Source organism: Chelonoidis abingdonii, chromosome 1, assembly GCF_003597395.2.
Source record: "Chelonoidis abingdonii isolate Lonesome George chromosome 1, CheloAbing_2.0, whole genome shotgun sequence".
Taxonomy (NCBI): domain Eukaryota; kingdom Metazoa; phylum Chordata; order Testudines; family Testudinidae; genus Chelonoidis; species Chelonoidis abingdonii.
In genome coordinates this window covers 305401524-305424652 of record NC_133769.1, presented here as the reverse complement: position 1 = coordinate 305424652, position 23129 = coordinate 305401524, and the positions used below count along the sequence as shown (strand labels likewise).

General features: G+C 38.3%; 1 protein-coding gene across 5 annotated transcripts in view; it reads left to right on the top strand.

Moving 5' to 3' along the window:
- Nucleotides 1-23129, top strand: part of PCDH17 (protocadherin 17) — a 505466-nt gene that overhangs the window by 103353 nt on the left and 378984 nt on the right. For all 5 annotated transcript variants that reach the window (XM_032787736.2, XM_032787740.2, XM_032787738.2 and 2 more), the window contains one exon: nucleotides 597-4435. In XM_032787736.2, the coding sequence (XP_032643627.1) occupies nucleotides 597-1279 (683 nt within the window). In that variant the 3' untranslated portion in view covers nucleotides 1280-4435. The remainder of the gene's footprint in view (nucleotides 1-596; nucleotides 4436-23129) is intronic.

Genomic DNA, 23129 nt, shown 5'->3' with positions numbered 1-23129 from the left:
AACCATACAGATGGAAAATTCCAGTTCTCTATTCTCAGCAGGAAAAGCTGGCTTTTTAAGAAAATCTTTTTATTTCATGACTATCACCCAGCATAGCAATTACAAATAAAATGGAGGTGACAAAAATGAAAACTCAGCTAGCTGATTTCTATGAAGTGTTTGTACTTCCAGAGAGCCAGTCATTGCTCAGTTATTTGATTTGAAAAATTAATCCTGATAATGCCTTTTGAGTTCCTTAAGTACTGTTCACTATTTTTCTAGGATGAGTTCTACAGGACAAAGACTAAAAGATTTCTACAGCAGATTAGTTTACAGATGAAGCTCAATTCTACTGAGAATGATTCTCTAATGACCCCTTTTTATTTCCTTTGGGCTATGTGAATGCTTTAATAGTGAGAGAAATAGAGTTAAGTAAATATATTGTCTCAACCAGTTAGTTTATGCAGTCCTCCTGAAATGTTTTAATTATTCCTTTTTTTCCATAATTAAGAAATTAGAGGTCAGACAAGCCAAACTGAGAGCTGATCATAGCCTCTGTATTAGTTTAAAGGAAACCCTAATAAAGTGAGTTGTTGTTTTTCTCATTTGCTTTACAGAACAAGAAGAGTGTGTTAATTGCACAGATGAATGCAGAGTGCTCGGTCATTCTGACAGGTGTTGGATGCCACAGTTCCCTACAACCAATCAGGCTGAAAATGCAGATTATCGCACAAATCTCTTTGTACCCACAGTTGAAACTAACGTTGAGACTGAGACTTATGAAACTGTGAATCCCACTGGGAAAAAGACTTTTTGTACATTTGGGAAAGACAAGCGAGAGCACACTATTCTCATTGCCAATGTTAAACCTTATTTAAAAGCCAAACGTGCCCTGAGTCCTCTTCTTCAGGAGGTTCCCTCAGCATCGAGCAGCCCAGCCAAGACATGCATTGAGTCTTGCACCTCAACAAAAGGACCACTAGATGGTTGTGAAGTGAAATCAGGAACCTTGGCTGAACCAAGCAGCCAGTACTTGTCAACTGACGGTCAGTATCTATCACCTAGTAAACAGTCAAGAGACGCTCCATTCATTGCATCAGATCAGATGGCTAGGGTCTTTGCAGATGTACATTCCCGAGTGAGCCGAGACTCAAGTGAGATGGACTCTGTTCTGGAGCAGTTAGACCGTTCAAATCGGGATCTAGGGAGAGAGTCAGTGGACGCAGAGGAAGTTGTGAGAGAAATTGACAAGCTTTTACAGGACTGTCGTGGAAATGACCCTGTAGCTGTGAGGAAGTGAAAAAAATGTATAGGCTGGCACTTACTTGCCTCTTCTGCTTATTTGGAGAAAAATAAAAGATCGCCCCTGGTTATAACAATTTTACAGGGATGAAGGAAGACCAATGCTGCTTTTAAGGCTTTTAGTGAACGTCTGAAGTGCCCAAAAGTATGTTCTTTTCACTGCTCTTTCTTTTTCACATAAAATACTGGTTTCATTTTGACCAAACTTTCATTAGGACAGTGTGAAGTACATTAAGAACTAAGAGAAAGAAGGAAAGACAGTGCCATTTTGACAATCTGATAGGAAGATATGAGAAATGAGGACTAGAACTGCGTCTGATATTTTAAGACTGTCCTCAGTAGTTGATGCTGACTTTACTGTTTACCTATAAACCCCATGAAAAGCAGGGTTGAATCATTCTGATCTGTGGTGGATTTCCAGCCGTCACCACAGACTTCTACTGAAAATCCTAAAAAAGATTTTGTAGTAGTCCAAGCTACACCAAACATTAACATTCATTTGTGGTAAACATTTCTGTATAAAGTTATCTTCCACAAAAAATGAAACAGAAACACAAACAAAAATCATTCCAGATCATTATTCAACAAAACATATCCTGGTCATTAGTAACACAACTCATATCATATTAAAGTTAAATGTAAAATGTTATAGTCCATTTTGTCCTGCACACACACAAGCTAATTCACTTGATAAAAAGAAAAAAAAAAGGTTTTAATGCCTATTTAGCATTTTAGTGTCCGACAAAAGTATAAATAGTTAGCACTAAGTTAGAAACAAACCTTAGGTATAATATGGGTTTGCAAAAATTGTTACCTTTGAAGGGTAATACATGAAACAAAATAACATTATTAACACTTTTTTATTAATTTGTGGACACTAAAATAGCTCAGGAAAGTGAAAATGTCTTAGACATCTACACAAATTACATGACCATTTAAATGTGCAAATATAAGAAGATTCAATGTGTTTACATCAGATGACATATTTTTATTGATTTATTGCAGATTCAGTGCATATGAGCCAAATTGTTGAGTGTATAAGAGCTATATTGTGTATTTTATTAAATTAATATATAGTTGTGTTGCAAAAATATTTGGGCTTATATTGTAAATGGCAAGTGTTGCCTCAGTAGCTGTCGAACTCTATGAGTTTTGTTTTCTCCTGCTTCCTTTTCCCCATGGAGTGTGGGAAGCAGTGCCTCAGAGCAAAGTCTCTTGTTTAATGTATGGTCTACAAAGTACTTCAGTACATAATCTGTTCAGAATGTGTTTGAGTGAGCTGATGGAGCTAACTGAACGGCCTACAAATACAACTATCAGTCATGGTTATGTGCAAGTCCTTTATGGCAAACCCATGTTTAATAACAAAAATTACACTTGAACCAACACCTGAAAGCTCCTTGTTTTTTTCCAAGCACATATGCAGACAGTCTGTTTAGGTAACACATTCTTGGTTGAAATCACAACTGATCCTAATATTTAATGTTTTATGCTACTGTTACGTTCATAGAGTATAAAAATGTGTCAGAGCCTGTGTGGTATAAGCACTGTTTTTTCTGGTTTCTTGGAAAGTGCTATCATTTACAAAGGTTCAGGGTGCGGGCTGCTTATTTTTTATTTGTTTTTTTAACTATTATTTTAAGTTGCTTTGTTATCGTCTTGTTGGAATAATTTGCAAGAGAATCTCTATTGCTCTCTCTCTCCCCCCTACACCCCCATTCCTGTATTTAACATCAACCCTTTTTTACAGTGTTTGGCAAACTTCAAAATTGCTTCTAGATGAAAGTTGAAAAAAATACACATTTAAATAATTGCTTAAAATGAAACTAGCACAAGCACAAGAAGCAGCAGAGGAAAAGTTTAGAGTAACATTTTCCTCTGGGTATTTTAAATACTCTGTATGACATAGCACCATGAAACACAGTTACAGAAAACTGTGGATCTGGATTACACTAAATTTAAACTGTCATATCTTTACATGTATTTAAAAGAGTGAATTTAATTCGGGTTGGCCATTTCAGATCCCACAAGGCCATACTTAAATAATATTAATCAGTTCATGAAACAAAGTTGACCAACACCTGGCTGTGATGTTGTGTATTCTGTGAAAAAGGTGTTCTCATCTATTCAGTCCTACAATGAATTGTCTTTGGTTCTTAAAAACCAGCCATTCCAAAAGTTTGGTCTCAGCTTCCATTGTACAGAAAGTCTACAATCATATGCAAACAAAGGATATTGTATATGTTTTATCAAGCTACTCTCCATATTTTGAACAATTTGTGTATCTAAAACGTGTTGTTATCTGTGTTCTACAGTATTATTTTGCCAGGAGATTCAAAGCTGATTTTGCTTGATAGCTAAAATTCCAGAGAGGATCCCTTTTGTCTGTCTTTTATCCTTATTTCCATGGTGCCCATCACTTAAGTTTATGAGCACCAAGCTTTTAGTTTAGTCAGTGAGATCCATTATTCAGCTAAACCTAAGTCAATATGTAAATGTAGTCAAGTGACGGAGGCTTCTGTATTTTATAAACAATTGTAACACTCAGAAACCAATTGTACAATTCATTGTATGTGTCTGAAGACATAAAAACACAACATTCTGAGAAAGGGCCATGCCAGTGTAAAAGAAATTTACCTTAAGGCTCTCTGTCACTAGTTATTTACTAGCTTGAGCTGTTTAACACATTATCTGTATTTAGTAGTGATTATTTACCAGTCTGAGGTAATTCGGAATTCATGACTCACAGCTTTATAGCTGAGTTTAGCAAATCTTGCTTTTATTTAATTTGTCCAGCAACTGCCTTGTGTTGCAGAACTCTGGCATATTGCTTCCAATGAGGCTATCCCGGAATATGATATCTGCTTCATAATTTAGGAGTCACCTGCCACTGCTGTTGATACATCATGATCAACTGATAAAGTTTATATGGAGGGAGGTTTTGAGGGTTAAGTTAGCATCTTTGTGATTAAGTGAAGGAAATACCACATATGGGAGAAGTAAAATATAACTGTCTATCCCTCAACCTCCCTGCAAACAACTGGAAACATCCCAGCAATTAAAACTAAAACCCAGGGATTATTTCTTGCATTTTTTGCATGCATAAGGCAGATTTTAAAAGTGACTTTTAATACTAAATGAAAACTTCCACCAAGTATTGTTACAAGGGGAAATCCATTAAACAACTAATAAAGATGCATGAAATATGAGTGAAGAGGAATAGATGTCTATGCCACTTGTATATTAACCTAAGCAAATAATAGAGTAATATTTCCTGTGATTTCAGAAAATGTTGACCAACCAAATCATAAACAACTGAATTCAAAATCAGTTAGAAAATTTACTTTTTTCTAGGCCTGTCCAGTAGAAGAGAACTTCTCTTGAAATGTGATTTGCCATTAGTGCACACATGAGATTGTCCATTTAGAAATATGACCATTAAAAAGTCATGCAGATGCTAGTGATGGAGCTCAATGCTTTATTCAAACTAGCTTTCCAGCTGTTTGTTGCCTAATGGAGTAGAAATGCTGAGGTCAACATGTAGTCTGAAGTCTGGCTTATTATACGCCCACTCATTATTGTCTAATTACATTCTTTTGACATCAGGCAGCATTTATCAGTGCATTAATTCCAATGGGAGTTTTGGCTATCAAGATTTGTTGATTTGAAGTGTAATTGAATGAAACCTGATTAAGGTCTTGACTTCTCTGGCCCCATTGTTCCACAGGTTGGCAGTTCACATTTATCAACCCTCGTCTCCCCATATGGCTAAGAGCTGCACCAAGTGACTGGTGAACAACACTGAAAAAAACCAAACAAAAGCAGCATACATTGTATGGATTATCTCAACCGCTATTGTTTAATGGCTGTGTTTAATGTGACCTATCTGGAAAATGAGGACTACGAATAAAAAGCAATTACTAATAGTGGTGTTGCCTGCTCTTGCATTCATTAACAGAAAAGAAATGTGTTAAACACTGCATACCACAGGGAGCCTGATGGTAATTACTTTGGAAAAGCAACTTGTGGCAATGCGGCTGTTACAACTAGTTAACAGTTTGCCAAAAAAATTACAGTTCCTGCTTCATTTATTAGAAATGTGTAACCGTTTTCTCTCAACAGGAAAGCGGTGAAGACTTTTCATCAAGCTGAGTAGGGTTATCTTTTAAGCAGCTGATGTGATGAAGCCCTACAGGCTATTATTACAGCAGTATAGAGCTTCAGTAATAGGACTTTACTATACTGGTTTACTATACTAAAGTGAACTCACCAGAAGTATTATAAATGAGGGTCTCAGTTCTCAAAGGCTGTAAGCCTTGCAAGAAAGATCAAATCACTGCTCAAGTGTACATGTGGAAAATAATCCAAAAGATGTAGAGTTTGGAGAGGTGGGGGGGGGGGTTTAGTTTTTCTCGATGTCCTGGGTAACAGAGGTAAATAATCTCTATTCATATTCTGCTGTAAGCAACATGACAAAGCAATGGGTGGAAAATGTTAATAAGTATTAAATCTGGCTGCTTGAGTTGTTGACAAAATATACAATCCTAAGTAGCCTGTACCTTATTCAGTTTTTGCATCAAGATGAATTCACCACATGATATGCCAAAGGGCTTTTTTTAAGTGCTCTAATTTGATGTCTTCTGTGGTTACCCATGTGGCATAATGATAATAGGTTGATATATGTGGAGCTCTGGGGGAGTTTCTTCCACTAATTTTCAACCAACAAGAGAATAGTGTTTGCTTTTGACATGATCATATTTAGATCATTCAGGATACTGCAGGTATTAGGGAGATATTTGTAAATACCCAACTTCTAGCTCATGGTTATTCTAGCATGATCTTTTGTTCTTTTTGGTTCTATATTACCAGAGGCTGATCTTTACAGTCCTACAGGCAAGATGACTATTCACTCATTCCATATCTTCTATAACTCTATTATGCAGAAACAAAACCATCCTGCATCTGATTAACTGACTACTCTGGACACAGAAAACCCCTACTTTTCTTCCCTTCTTTCTGCTGCATATGTTTGTCTTCCCACAGGCTGCATTCCAAAATCCAGCAAGCCCTGTCTATGCAGAATCCTGCCAGAATGTACCTTATGCTCCTGAAGTCCTTGTTTGACATGGGGATGTTTGCTGTCTTGCTGTCACAAACTCTGTGTAATTCACAGCTTGGCTGGGTACACACTGTATGTAGAACAAAGAGAATTAAACCATCCTAGCTTCCCTTTACCCCAGAATACAGTGTCATTGATTTCTCATATGGAAAGTGTCCAGTCTGTTGCATAAAGATTGTTAGATCTCCAGTAGGCCAACCACATATAGCTGCTTCTGGGTGTTCACTCATGGGACAAATATCCTGTTCTCAACCCTTATATGTCTGAGACAAGAAAGCAGCTGGAAGTATATTTCTTCACTTAGTTATATGTCCCTACAGGCAGAATTTCACTGACAGTAATGGGGACATGGCCCTATGCAGTACATGTGTAACCTGACTTGTAAAAGGTCAGCTTAGTATCAGCAGTGCACACAGAAATGGATCAGGAAGTTAATGAGCCATCTTTAAACCTTTTGAGTCACATTTTCCAGGATGCTTGTGGTGTCAGAGGGATATATAGGGAGCACAATATTGCCCTTTGTTCATTGCTTCTGTTTACTAACATGACCCCACTCACTATATGTTAAATTCAAGATTAAGAGAAATGTTTTCCTTAATAGTTAAGAGACAGTGTTAGCTTTCTTTCTTAATAGATGCTGGAATCAATCTGTGGAGTCTGTTTTAGTTTTAAAATAAAAGTACTGCTTATAGGCATGCATCTTTTCTACAGGTATTTTACAGCAGATATGATTGGGTGTTTTTTTTATTCACACAAAAATGTAATACGTCCACAAAGACTTTTCTATTTTCCCTGATAAGGACACGAACCACAGGTAGATCTTACAGCACGGCCTGGCAGTCAACAAATTTGGGCTCTTGGTAACCTGTGGAGAAAGGGAGCAGTCAAGGACCCTCATTATTTAACACAGAGATTATCAGCTAAAGTGCCTCTGTTGTCACTGACGCATCTGATGAAGTGGGTTATGTCCCACAAAAGCTTATGCCCAAATAAATGTGTTAGTCTCTAAGGTGCCACAAGGACTCCTCGTTGTTTTTACTGATACAGACTAACATGGCTACCCCTCTGAAATCTGCTGCCACTGTATCACAAGGAGAGAGGCAATCTCTGACTTATCCAAGCTTTCTAGGTTAAAACCAGCAGCATAATTTGCACCTGGAAATGAATTAGAAGCCAGTGCAGATGAATCACGTTTTTAACATGCTTTCAAGAAGAAACATTCCTTAACAAATCCTGTCACATTCTGTGCTAGCTGCAGTTTCTAAAGGCTTATCTACATGTTGCATTAGTCTGCACCAAAAGGGTGTAACTTCTAGCATGTACTAGTATGTTGCATACTAACTGGCCTACATGGACCCTAGTGGACCGCACCCATAGTGCACATTAATGTAATCCTGTTTAAAATGGAACTACATAAGCACACTAGGAAACTTTTATTGCACATCAGCAGGGTACACAGGGGCAAGTTAGTGCATGATGTGCTAACACACTAGAATTTATAACCCTCTTTTGTGGACTAATGAACCATGTAGACAAGCCGTAAGTGGTCTTCAGAAATAGTCATGTGTAGAATTCTTTGCAGCAGTCCAGTCTGAAGGTGACAAAGACATGGACCTGTTGATCCAACCAGGCTGAGATCTGCATCCAAAAGAAAACATCACCCCTTTAGCCTCATGTAAAAAGGCCTTTTGCCCTCTCCTTCTACTAGGGTCCTCAGCAGAGTTGCAAGTAGCCACTATTATTTGTAACAATGGTTTTCAGTGTAAGTTTTCATTTAATGTTCATATAGTATAAGGAAACAGTTTCACAGAAGATAACTTCTACATCACATACTCATTTGCTCTCCAGCTGCTCTTTAGCAGTCCCATAGTGTTTCTCTTTATTATAAAATTTTACTTAAAAATGTAAAACAAAGGATACACTTAAAATACTTTTATTTAATAAAATAGAAGATTTATGGTCATATCCATTATAAATTTATTCTGGGAGTAAGCTTTTGGGGGCAGAGAACCCTGGTCCATATTTAGGAGCCTAAAACACTTGTTGGCACTATATAAATAATAAACATTCACAGTGATCCTTGGGTAGAAAAAGTCTCAATACATTTTAAAAAATGTTTTTAAAATTTGGCCATTTTTAAGATCCTAGATTATAAAAAAAAATAGCACTTCACCAATTTCAAACACTTTTTTTTGCCCTTTTACAGCCAAATCCTACATTCTTTGTTACTGAAAACTGCTGTGGGGTCTGATGGGAGCTCCTGATACAGAACAAAAGCAGGATTGTGCTCTTGTCTTTTAGTTAATAAGACAGCTCTAATAGAAATATTGCTTTAACAAGAAACTATGTATATAGTTCATCCATAACCTTGATTATAACTTTTGAGTGTTTTCTATTAAAAAACATGGGAAATAGTCAAACTATTTAGTGTGCATGGTTTATATAGTTAATATATTTCTTTAATATATATTTAATGTATTATAGTTCATAGCTATATAATGAATACTGACACAGTGATAAATTACAATATCTCTGAAGTCTTATTTGAGTTTAAAATGACTTAAATTAATATTTACCAAGGGGACTGTTGGGAGTGTAAGGTAGGAAACTGAGTCACAAGTCCACCCAATTTAGGCTTAATCAATTTTTGCCTTTATTTATACAATATCAGACAGAAGTATTGTCTCTTATAGTGTTTGAACATAAGTTTATGACAGACGATGAACATAAGATGGAATTAGTACAGGGCACCAGTTACCAAGTTCCCAGGCACAGGGAAGTTCTCCTGTATGTCATGATGGTCATCATTGCTTCTGATCCTTCAGACCCATTCCTTCAGTTTGTGGTCAGGTTTTCTCTGATTTGGGCCTTATTCACTTGGGTGTTTTTATTCATTTCCATTTTACATATTAATTAACCTTTTTCCAATCAGTGTTTAGCATATTATGCATTTGTAAAGGGAGAAGAATTGACAAAACCACAATCATGCTAGCAAGGCACTGACCTAAGAGTGACCACATCTAAACTCATTCTTTGTCTATTATTAAAAATTATCATGGTATAACTAACAAAGCTCTTAATCTTACTATTTTGCAATTCTTCACTTTTATATTCCAGTATCATAATGCTGTATGTGTGTATTATACATGGGTTTTCAAAGAGCTTTTTCACTCAAAGTCCACTTATATTTGAGAATCATTACCCCAAAAAAGTAACACTTGTTAATTTTCCTTGTGTTGCATTTTGAGAGGTGTCGAGTTTTAGGCCTTAAAAATAGACGTTCCCCAACAGGAGTGATTCTTTACTGCCTTACATCTTGTGCAAGCCAAGTGCACAGTGTGTGTAAACCACTACTATTCTGATGTGGTAGCATTTAGCACCCACTTGGTACAATTTGCTAGGGTATTGAGAATCAGGCCCCATATCATTTGATAAGGATTCACTATAGTACATCAAGAAAAGAATATAAGTGTATAGAACAAGAATAGTCCAAATGTGAAATTATTTGAATAACTCGTACTATTATTTTAACAAACTTTTATTAGGTGTTTAGATAAACAACTGATAATACATCTTTATCTTTGACCACAAGATAGACTTCTGAAAAACATCTAAACTTTCACTTACTCCAGATTCTGTGCCAGTGGAAAGCATCTTAGACTTTGGCAGAGGGCCTTATGGAACCCTGGAGATTGCCATCACCCTCGGCAAAATGCCCAGAAGTTGGGGAATACCTCCATGATGCAGTTTGCACCTCCATGCACTGTTAGAGGTCTTTCCCTTCACTCCCTCCTCAGGTTCTTGTCACGCAGACAGAAAGCAGAAAACCAGAAGTCCAAAGTGCAGGCAATGTGATGTTTATTGGGGTTCGTTTCCAGCAAGCATATATTCCATAACTCTGATGCCACAGAGCCTTGTTTCCCAGCATCCCATTACCAGCTCTGATGCTGCAGGGAGTTTACCCCATCTCCCTCTTCCCAGCTCTAACACCACAGAGCCTTGCCTGTGTCCACGTTCTCCATTCCTCCCTTCCCATTCCTATCTCCTACCTCCTCCTTAGCAGGCCCCAAATATATCTGTAATGCACACTCTCGGTCCCACCCCTTACAATTTATGGTCATGTTAGATTTTGGAGGGTCATGAGTCTAGAGTCTTTATCCTACCTCTTTTGTATCTGATGGGAGGGGTGAGGACTGAGGTTGTGCTACTGTCAGGGACAGGCATTTCTTTGTGTTTTATACCTACCCCCCAATCTCTCCTTGCCCCTCCTGACTGGTTTCTTGACCTTGGCTTGAGAGAGAAGCCAGGCAGCCTTCCAGAGTATGCTCATATATTACACTCCCACCATACCCTGTAACATGCATCAGCATGGATGAATCAAGCCTCGAATATGTTTTGAATGCCTTCTACCTTATTGTGTAATGCTGTCTTACCACCCCCAAGTAATGATGTCTTGGTTACAGTTCACACACACACACACACACATACACACACACACTGTGGAAGTAGTTCAAAAAAGAACATTAGTTTATGGAAGCCTAAAAGGGTTAAAAAATTAACCTATAGAGATCCCAGAGCAATAAAAGCACAGAGCAATCATCTCTCTGAGGTAAAACAAAAAAGAAATGGAAACCACATCACTGTCCACTGCTATCTACCACAGATGACTAGCACAGATGCTGATTATGAGGACAGCCCTGACTACTACTTCTAATGATAGCAAATGGTGCTGGAACAATTTTTATAGTGCTGAGTGCTGAGAGTCATTGGACCAAACTGTAAACCCTTATATGATGGAAAACACTTCAAGCCAGGGACTGCAGCACCTTCATCACCCTAGTTTCAGCACCTATGAATACAGCAGCTCCACTTTAGCTAAAAGAGAAGAGGGGAATATAAGATCAAGGAACTTGGCTATAAAGCAAACAAAAGACCTACAATATTATGCTGAAGATTTTATATATCATTTGGTTTCCAGCTGAATCACCTTTCTTAAAAGACCTGTTCCTTGACTCTTAAGCTTAAAAGCAATATTTACCAAACTGGTGAATTTTAAAACCACTAAAAGGCTAAAACTCTTTGGGATGGGTATGTGTGGTGATGGTGGAGGAAGAGAGAAATAGATTGTTTGGAGGTGGTGAAGGTGTTAGTTCCTTAACACCTCTGGAGAGGAAGTGAAATGCCAGGGACGTGCCATACCATTGCATTTGGAGGCGAGGCAGGAAGTCTGGAGGACATCTGAATTAGGCTCTCATGCTTGAAGAGCTTTGCTGGAACTGGCCAAGCTTAATGTGGGATCAGGAATGTAAAGCTGAGACAGCTCTGCTGATAACTAGTGATGCTTTTATTCCAAGGTGTTGTTCACATCACCTCTTGCCTGGATGAAATCCAAGCATTTACAGGTAATGACAAATCTAGGCAGCAAAGAGCCACCAGAGGCTGCAACTAAATCTCGAAACTAACTCACAGCTCCTTCTGAAGTGTTTTACAGCCGTCCTCATTCATGTTTCTTTGTTTAATCCATCCTAATTATTTTTAAGGAATACTAGCATGTACTAAGCTACATTTCTAAGCTTACAGGGTGGACCAAAGAAAGACCAGCCTTTTGGACGTGTGCATATTGTTTTGTGCAGCAGTTTCTGAATGCGACAATCAGTTAAAATTCACATTGGCTTGTATTTGAAAAACCACCTGTTTTTTTGTTTGCCTGGATTTGGGAAGGTGTTTCAAAAAATAATCTAGGATGACAGGCTTCTTTTGCTAAAGCAGGCACAATTTAACTACAATATAAATATTAATCATAATCAGTAGTCCACACTGAGGATTTTACTTGGCATAACATGCACAAATATGCAAGTTATGTATAAATGGAAGTTATTATAAACAGTAATTAATACACTATATTACCAGCAGACTAAAAGCACTTTGCTCAGCATTCACTGCTTTAAAGACTGCATCAAAGTGGCAGTAAAATGTTCACCAGATTTAGTAAAGCACATCATCAGCCTTAGGGTTGCTGTTCCAGTGGTGACTCGCATTACCATCCACAACATGTGTTGCAAACTTGTTGGATTTTATTTGTGCTGGAATCTTGCTATATAAAAAACAATATAATTGCTGATTTACCACTGCTGTTCAATCTAATTTACTTCTTAATGGTCCATTTGCATAGTAGAATTTGCATTTTATTTCACAAATAATGTTATGACTCCACCTGCCTTACTTCAGACAACATACCAGAATGGGGAGATGGAAAGGCACCAGAAAAGAAGTTAGAAATTTGCTACTCTTATCAAAGTCTCCCACAACTGAGGTAAAAGGGGAAGGGAGAGGAGAACAAGGGGGATAAAGGCACAATCTATGTACCAAAATAAATAAATAAATAATGTGTTCATGCCCTCATTCTCAGATTTCTTTGACTTCTGCAATTCAGAAGAAGTAATTTTCATGTGATGCTATCACACGCCACCATCCCTGTAAAATGTTATTCATTTTGAAGAATGTGTCAGACAAGTGTGAAGATATATGGAGACATATATTGTTTTATCAAGCCGTAACATCACTGTAGCATAACTACCCTGTTATTGACTTGGACCCTATCTAAATACTGCAGATCACAGGTACATTACAAGGGATTCCTCAGCCCACTGTAGGGTGATCACAATAACAAGAAGTTAGGAGGGTTTTTGTTGCTTTTGGTTAACAGTGCATATTTACTTTATTGTATTTTTACTCCTTCTTTCAAAGCTCAAAACCTGGGGTGACAGCTGTCATTTTAAAGATAACTCGTTACTGATTTTACAGAATCCTTTAACAGATGGATAGGTCTTTGTTTCCCAGGGAACACTAACAGGTTAAGATTTTCATGAGCTTTTAATCATTTGAACAAAACTTACATACATCTGTCAATTATTTAGTAATGTTAATAACACAGCAAGCTGAGAATGACAAAAGATTTTTTTTATTATTATTATTTTTCATGAAACTACAGCTTTTCCATAGAAAGCAGAACAAAAATCCTTCGGAAGAGTTCTTTTCCTCCCAAGCAATGATGAGAAGTGCCACTATTTGTAATAGCAGTGAATTTTATTTTTAAGGGATCTGTCTGTGTAGCCTTCTTTGGCGCCTCACAACCAACATTAAAACCATAAATCATTAAAAAGTAGAGCAGATAAAACATGACAAGATAGAACCACATGAATAATTAAAAACGAAGTCATTGTTTAGAACTGATAATTTTGCCCAGGTGCAGAATAGAGGTTTCCACTATGGCACTTTTTCAAGTCTTGATGTTGAGTATTTCACAGGCCTAGGACTTTGGAGGCCAAGATACCAGGAATATACATAGCAATATATGCTCTTGGTCTGCCTCATGCCCCAAACCCAGCTCCTTGTTATATTAGGGCCCGAGCCTGCAACCCCTCCTCAGACTACTAGTTTCATTGCAATGACATTTTATAATAATTATACTGAAATCATTCAATGTACAAAGTGCAATTATGCTTTGGTTTGATATCTGTTATTACCACTAACTAATATCACCAGCAGGTTAAGTGCTTAGGTAAAATACTTATTAATACCCACTTATTTTCATACTGAATGCACCACACTTCAATCACTTTGAACATTATACTTTTTGATTCCAGTGCCTAGCACAAAAGTCCCATAACGAGAAGGTAACGACAGGGGTTAGATACCATTGCAGCATCTAGCATTATAAACGGTACATCTCCTATTGCCTGCTACAGGCTTACTTGTGTAAGTCTTTGCAGGATCAGACCCTTCTTAGTTCTACTGGTAGTATTGCAGTAGCACCCATCCAAGACCAGGGCTACATTGCATTAGGCACGGTACAAACACAGTAGAAGACATTCCCTGCCTTCACAAGATCACAGAAGAAATGTAGAAGAGGGTGGGAGAAATGACGTATTCTTATCTCCATTTCACAGATGGAGAATTGAGGCACAGAGAAACTGTTGGTTCCCGGAGCTCACACAGGAAATCTGGGATGGAGATGGGCATAGCTCTCCAGGGGCTTAGTTATATACCTTAACCATAACACCATCCTTCTGCTTACCCTCAGAGGATGAGATAGATTATGGGGCAAAAAATAGGGTTCTAATATGTTTACTAGAGTATGTCTGTATTCCATGAGTGTTTACCACTTTTCCGAGTGCTTATCTCTTTTACGTGCTTTTCCTTTCATCATTGTGGCATCAATTCAGTCCTACTGCACTGAGTTTCCAGTATCTCAACAGGAATTTCTAAGACCTCTGACTTGTCTGTGTCCCATCTCACGGAAACAATACATTCCGTGGTCAAATGCTATTCTGTAAAGTAAGACAAGTGGCAGCTGGCATCATATAGTTCTGTTATAATGAAAACATGAGGTGGCTGCCATTTCACAGTCCTGCACTAATGAGAACAGTAGGAGGCTAGCATTACAATGGTCTAATGAAAACAGGAAATGGCTGGCATTCGATTGGTATAATGAAAACAGGAGGTGGCTGGCATTACTCTAGTACAATGAATAAATTAAGATTTCTGGCCTTACCAGCCTCATCTACATTATATATGAACCTAGTGCGCACAATGTAGGCTCAGTCCACTCAAAGTCAAACCAATAGTAAAAGTAAACAGAATCCTCCTTTACTGCATTTCGAAGCAGGAGGCTTAATTTTGCTGCACCTTTTAATTCTTTTTAGTGAGCACAGCTGAAAGACAAATGAAACGATAGGATAAAAAGAAGGCACACAATTTGCACAGATCCTCCTTTTCCTTAAAAAAAAATACTGTATGATTTCTCATAATTAACCTGTTAGAACTGAAGGTTAAAGTTGCTCAGCAAGAATGAAATCCAATACTACAAGAGCTTTTAATTTAGTATCCTATTTTTTGTGGGGGAGGAGCAAAGTGGGTATGTGTGTATGGGGGGTGGGGACAAGTATCCAATGGCTACTAAATGTTTTGTGGTATTGCATTTAACGTACAGAAAGAGAACAAGGGGGAAAATAAATGCTGAGAAGAAAAAAGAAGTTAAGCACAAAATCAATCATTCAACTAAGGGGCTTTCTTCTCAGAACAAAAAGATCAGGCATTTTTGTTCCTTGCTTTTCAAGCTAACCTCTTTAGTTGACTTTTTTTAATTATTACTGCAGAAGAGACTCTGGTGTATAGCTCTCTGAGAATAAATATACAACCATCTTCTGTTTTATGTGACTTTTACAACCACCAGAAGCTGACTGATTCTCAGTCTCCCTAATATGGCTGGATTCACCATCAAGTTCCTGTAGTTCAAGGCCAGTACATTAAGACATTGCATCAATCTACTTGTTCAGTACTTTTCATCTCCTTAAACCCCTGGGTTTTTTATCTCCAATGTCAACCACATCTTTCTGGATATTTTCCATTTGAACCGATAGACAAGATCAAGCGAGTATAATTTCCAAAGCAGCAATTAGTATGCTGGAAAGTTCCAGCATAAAATGTCATGCTTCCTGCTGCCTAGTATTCTGTCAAGAACCCCAGCTTTCCTGCCCAGGCTTCAGTGAAAATATTCTAGTCAGGTACTATTGAGTAAAGCAGCAGTGTGATGCAAACAAGGTACGGATAATCAAATCAAACTTTCTAATCGAGTTTTGCTAGGCTGACACACTTATTTCTCTCTAGCCTGCGGTTTGCATGTTGTTTTACAACACTGTGGAATTACTTAAAGAATAAATACTTGTGAGTTTATGAAATCCTTTTATGGCCAACATATATCTGAGAAAGTTAGAAGGTGAGGGAAATAATCTTCCTGTGATGCCTCTACTACTAATTTGATTTCTTTACATGTCAACCTAACTTGCTCTTTTCTCTCTACTGAGAGATATATTTTTTGAATCACCAGATCCCTATTTGGGGGTAAGGCATGTGGAAGGTTAAAGGTAAAATGAAGTAAAGGCAGACATTTTTCCCCAACTCCTTCAAAATGATTAAAGCGTGTGTATTTAATGCATCTTTATATTTTCAGGATCAGATTTTAATCTCAGATGCTCAGCAGTGGTATCACCAAGTGTTTCATAAAAACTGCTGCTGTGCATTACTTGTGCTAGCTGCAGACGTGGCTTAATCGAGATAGGAGGTGACGCGTGCCATGCATCTGAGATTAGAATCTGGCCCTCAGCCATTAATGCTGGCATCCCAGGAACCAACTGAGTCCTCTGCCAAACTTCTGGGATTTGGATTCACTAAATCCAACTCACAACCCTTAATCCCCCACAAGCAGAATCTGTTTGAATTGTGGGGCCTGTGAAACATCCAGGTGGCAGTAAAATTGTGGCATTGCACAAGGAATAGCAAACTCAGTTTAGGAAGCTGGGAGCTATTTTCCAACCCTGAAGTTTTTCATTCATTGATTACTGTGGACTGTTTAGCAGTCTGAACTTCACCTATTGCACCTTTTTAGCTTGTTTATTCTGCACAGTGACCATAATCATATTGTCTGCTATTGTATGCTGCTGCCGCCAGACTCTGTTGAAATATATGAGAGCTTATAAATATTGCATACTGTAAATTTGCTTGACAGGTCTCATCACTTTGTAAGCAATATTTTTCATTAGCCAACTTTGTAGTAAAATGGCATTTTGCCCTATTTTCAAACTAACAAATTCTGTCAGGGATGGCATCTTTATTGCATTATTAAATACATCAGTCAATACCACCTGGTGTAATTGAGTCTTGTTATGTGATTCAGATAGTCATTTAAACTATGGATTTTTCAAAGTCAAATCATCTGGCAGAAAGAATATTGTTTTAATGGAATTTTAGATAAATGCTTACTATATCACCCCAGCCACTAGACCTGATTTAAGATAATGAATTGACCTTTCCTCAGATGATACTCAAAATCATTTATAATTGTGTTGAACAGAAAAAGCTGCAATAAGCACTTGATTATGCTTGATTTCTGCTTTGTGCTACATATCAAAACCAGCACCTGACAGTTATAGCGAAATGTGAATGAGTGTGACGGTGCAATTATTTTTGAGAAGATACAAGGACTTAGCCAAGTTCTTTGTAAGCACTTTAAAATAATAGTAGAGATATATGGTCCCTTTTCTCTCTCTCAAGGTCTATGCAAAAGAGAAAAGGGCTATCGTTAGCAAACTATATTGAATGTTCTCTAGTGGAATGTTAAAATGAATTTTTAAAAAACCACCAGGGAAAAAATCATGGGAAAGTAAATGGATTAAAAATGAGCCAGCCGATTCAGATAAACTATCATCTGATTCAAATGTATAAGTTTGAAGCTAAGGAATAATACTATTATACCACAAAGTTGGCTACTGAAACATTTTTTTCATTTTCATGTACCTCTGCCATTTCTATTTCTGGCTAGTCCCATTAAAAGAGGAAATGTTGAAATAACATTAGAAAAACGTTTCTTGTGGTATTTCTTTTTTGAAAATTCAAGAGGTTCCTTTAGAGTCTGGATAAGCATTCAAATAGTAGGTGCTCATCTGAACCAAACCTAAAATTTTGATTTAAACCAGCATTGCTCCATGCCAATTCATTTTTCACGTTACATATTTCAGTTAATCACTAGTTACTTTGGCCCAGGTCCAGAAAGGGATGCAGGCATCTAAAGCCCATGTTTAAGTGCCCAAGTCCCAATTTTAATCACTATTGCAATCCACAAAATCCCTGCTCAGCCACTTCCTAACCCTCTAGGTGCCTAAACTCACTTGCTGCCTAAATTTTCATTGAAAGAGTTCACTAGGGACTAACTTTCTGCCTAAGTGCCTTTGTGGATCTAGGCCTTTGTCAATAACTTCCCTGCCATTTTCCAAAGATATGTGAAATACAAGTTTTAAGCCAGTGTGACTTCTTTCATGCTCATTATCAAAAGTTAAGAAACTATGCATGGCTTTGGTGTCCTCACATTTCATTAGATAGAACGGCCTTTTTACTGCAGCCGTATTACCACAGCATGTTTTTGTGGCAGATCCAATAAGCTAAGCAGAGGTCGCCCTAGTCAAGCAAACTGGAGAAATATGGTCTAGATGAAATTACTATAAGGTGGGTGCACAATGGGTTGAAAGAGTAGTTATCCAGGGTTCACTGTCAAACTGGTGTATCTAGTGGGGTCTTCTGGGGTCAGTCATGGTCTGGTGCTAATCAGTATTTTCATTAATGATTTGGATAATGGAGTGTATGCTTATAAAATTTGCAGATGCAACCAAGCTGGGAAGGATTGCAAGCACTTCGGAGGATAGGTTTAGAATTCAATATGATCTTGACAAATTGAAAATTGGTCTGAATGTAACAAGATGAAATTCAATAAAGACAAGTGAAAGCACTTGATTTAGGAAGGAAAAATAAATGCACAAATACAAAATGGGGACTAACTGACTAGAGAGTCATACTGCTGAAAAGGATCTGGGTCAACAATGTGATGCAGCTGTAACAAAGGCTAATATCATTCTGATGTGCATTACCAGGACTGTTATATGTAAGACACGGGAGGTAATTGTCCTGCTCTACTCAGCACTATGGTGTCCAGAATTGGATGCCACATTTTTAAGAAAGACATGGATTAACTGGGGAGACTCCAGAGAAAAGCAACAAAAAAACCTGTCTTATGAGGAAAGGTTAAAAAACCTGGGCATGTTTAGTCTTGAGAAAAGAAGACTGAGAGGTAACAGTGAGAGGTAGGAAAAGAAGTAAAGGGCTTAATCTGTAACCAGGGAGATATTAAGAAAAGTTTTATAACTATAATGGTAATTGAGCTCTGGAATTCCAAGGGAAGTGGTAGAATTCCCATCACTGAAAGTTTTTTAAAACAGATTGGACAAACACCTGTCAGGGATGGTCTAGGTTTGTTTGGTCCTGTCCCAGTGCAGGGGCCTGGACTTGATGACTTCTCAAGGTCCCTTCCAGCTCTACTTTCCATGATTCTATGAACTCTTGGAAGAGAGACCTCTAAGGAAAACATAAAGTAGTTTAGTACGTGGGCTTGATTATTTACCAGATGGTACTCTACTCTTCTTCCTAAGTAAACCAAATGTCAGTTACCCAAAGGCCAGTCTGGTGATAGGGGAAATAGAGATAATGTGCTGTCAGGGCCGGCTCCAGGCACCGCGCAGGAAGCAGGGGCTTGGGGCGGCCAATGGAAAGGGGCGGCACGTCCGGGTCTTCGGCGGCAATTCGGCAGCAGGTCTCTCAGTCCATCTCAGAGGGAAGGACCAGCTGCTGAATTGCCGCCGAAGAATGAAGTGGTGTGGTAGAGCTGCCGCTGAACTATCACTGATCATGGCTTTGTCTTCTTTTTTTTTTTTTTTTTCGCCTCTTGGGGCAGCAAAAACCTTGAAGCTGGCCCTGTGTGTTGGCAGAAGTACTGGGTTTGGATGAGTTGTAAAACTGAGCTACTAAATACATGGTATTATTAATGACTCCATGGCACTTTCTGCAAGATGATGGGTTTTAACTCTGTTATTCTGACCAAATTTCAGTTTGGGAAATTACATTTTTTTTGCTATATTCCCTGTACATCTGCACTATAAAAAAAAACAACAAGGCTCTTTTCCAGCAATGTTACAGTTGAGCTGGTGCTAATAACAGTGTAAGTGCTAGTGTAGATAGGGGTCAGACACTTCCAGCACAGGGTCATGAAGCAATGATGAAACTGCTTATGTACCCAAGTACTGTCACCATTTTTAGTATATCTGCTGTGATGGAAAAAGAGATACAGAATTCTCTAGTATAGACAAAGCATCTGTCTGAAACTATTGTATGGTGTATTGTATCCTGTGGCATAAATATTGGGACGGTGAAACACTGTCTCTATATTTTGGGATGAAAGGTGTTTCCAGATACCATGGTGATGGAAATAATATAATAAAATATGTAGCATTGTGAAATTTTATTTCCTTGCTCATCCTAGGTATACAATTTTGCTATTGTTGTGATGGATGAGTAAAATATTATTAGGTTTTTTTTATCATCAGTTATCATGTGAAAGGTAAAATGAGTAGATTTTGTACCTACAATGGTAAATGTTAATGGCAATTTTGCAAGGCAGCTATATAGTGATCATGCAATAACATAAATTATATTGTTTGCAATGCAACTATTGTATGATAAAGAACTGTTTACATCATATTAATGGAAAAACAAACTTTTTCAGCTCCTTGAATGGTGTGTGAATGGTGGGGGAGGGAGGACTGATGGGGAAGAGATGCTGTCAACTAAGCAGATCACACTATGATGGTACATCTAGCAAACCACAGTTAAAAACAACATTTTGTCTTATCTGAACTTCAAAGGAAACAAAGAAAGGTTAGAGTTGATATCTTCTATGAACCTGCATGTTCTTCTAGTTTGGCAAAATTCCTAACAAGGATGTACGAAGAGGCATTGAAGTGCCTCATTCTCACCTTGATGAGTACTTAAAATGTAATTTACTGTTGCTCTCAATTACTGTAGATTCCACAAGTGTTTACTATTTTTGGCATGCTGCTACCTCACAGACAAATGATGATGAATGAATATAGTGATTTGTTCTGTTTCAACAGAAATCTGGTGGTAAGGCAAAATAAGATATTTATACTAATCTGCATGAGTCCTGTTTGAAACTTTAATAAATTGTCAAGGAGATGTGCTAGCACTGCATTGAAAGAAATGCTCCAGGATGACAGACTTTTTCCAGAGAATAAGTTATTTCTTTCAAAAAAGAGAAAAGGAAAGGATTTTTTTCACAAATATGTTTTTATATTAATTACGAAGAAGGCCCTATTCAGTTGTGCAGTTAAGCTCCCATCTAGAACCCAAGCAATGGGGTTGAGGTTCTTAGAAGGATAACAACTACAGTCTGTTTGCTTCATTTGCATATAATTTCTTTTTTCTCTAGATATAAGTCACAAAGAACCTTCAGCAACTTGTCCTCAGTCTTTCAGATTTTTTGCTGGATTTTTTTTTAATCTTGTATTTTGCTCTTAAAAGGAAGGTTTTGTTGATTTGGCTGTGGCAGGAAGCAGAATAGCCATCATGAAATAAAATGTCCACTTCCTTATCCCCATGGGATAAAACTTTTCTTCTTTGCAGCTTACTAAGCCACCTCCAGACTGGGGACTGGACACAGAACATACCTCCTACTAGGCTTAACAACTTCACACAAGATGAAATGCATCCCACTTAAAGGGGCCCATACAAGACCCTATGGACCACTTCACATGAAGCTTGAGTAGTGCATACAATCTGTATGACCCCTCTGCACTGAGGTGAATTGCACCCTTCCTTTCTGTGATAATCCACCATAGAAACAAATTCACTGCAAACAAAACAGTAACCCAGATACAACCACCAAATTTATATCCGTTTTCAATCTGGACCTCCAGCTAGCTAGTGGGTGTGTTAGATATTTTTATATTATTTCATCTGACAGTTTGGGGGTCTAGTCCTGCTTTCATTGAAGTAAATAGAACTTTATCACAGGCTTCAATGAGAACTGAAGCAGGATCTTTGACTCTGATCCTCCAGTTGGATTCATGACTGCACCCAATGCCCATGGGAAGACCCACCTAGGCAGATCTGACTGCAGGATTGGTCCTTTAGCTATTTTTGAAAATCTTTGTGATCCCTCTGTCACAAAAGCCTTACAATCTAATGATTTGAGTGGCTTAATTTTGAGTGTTCAATTTGAGACATCTTATATACAAAAGCAGCAGAGAATCCTGTGGCACCTTATAGACTAACAGACGTTTTGGATCGTGAGCTTTCGTGGGTGAATACCCACTTCGTCAGATGAATGTAGTGGAAATTTCCAGGGACAGGTATATATATGCTAGCAAGCAAGCTAGAGATAACGAGTTTAGTTCAATCCGAGGGATGAGGCCTGTTCTAGCGTTGAGGTGGTGAAACCAAGGAGGGAGAAACTGGTTCTGTAGTTGGCAAGCCATTCACGTCTCTTGTTCAACCCTGAGCTGATGTGTTCAAATTTGCAGATGAATTGAAGCTCAGCAGTTCTCTTGAAGTCTGGTCCTGAAGTTTTTTTGCTGCAGGATGGCACTTAAGGTCTGCTATATGTGGCCAGGGAGGTTAAGTGCTTTCCTACAGGTTTGTATATTGCCATTCCTAATATCTATTTGTGTCCATTTATCCTTTTCCGTAGAGACTGTCCAGTTTGGCATGATACATAGCAGAGGGCATTGCTGGCATTGATGGCGTAATACATGGGTGGACGTGGCGGTGAATGATCGGTGATGGTGGCTATTGTTTAGCGTGTATCGCCGGTGAGACTTGGTAATTGGCTCGGGTTTGTTGCTAGGGTGGTTCCTGACCTAGAGCTTACTAATGTGCGGTGTGCAGTTGCTGTTGAGATCGTTTCAGTTGGCAGGTGTCTGGGGCGAGGATTGGTTCTGCCACCTCAGCTGTGAGTGTGGGATCATATGTCCAGGATGGGTTGTGATCCTGATTCGATGTGGAGGGTTTAGCTGGGGTATGTGATGGCCAGTGGAGTCTGTTTTCGTTTCTTGGGTTTTCTATTGCAGTAGGAGGCTTCTGGCGTACACGTCTGGCTTCTGTGATCTTTTCTATTTCCTTGGTGGTATTGTACGCTTGAGAATGCTTGTGGAGATTTGTAGATGTTGGTTCCTGTCTGAGAGGGTTAGAGGCTAGATGCGGTGAACCTCAAGTGCTTAGCTGTAGACAATGGATTGTGTGATGGTACCCCTAACCCACCCAGCAATAT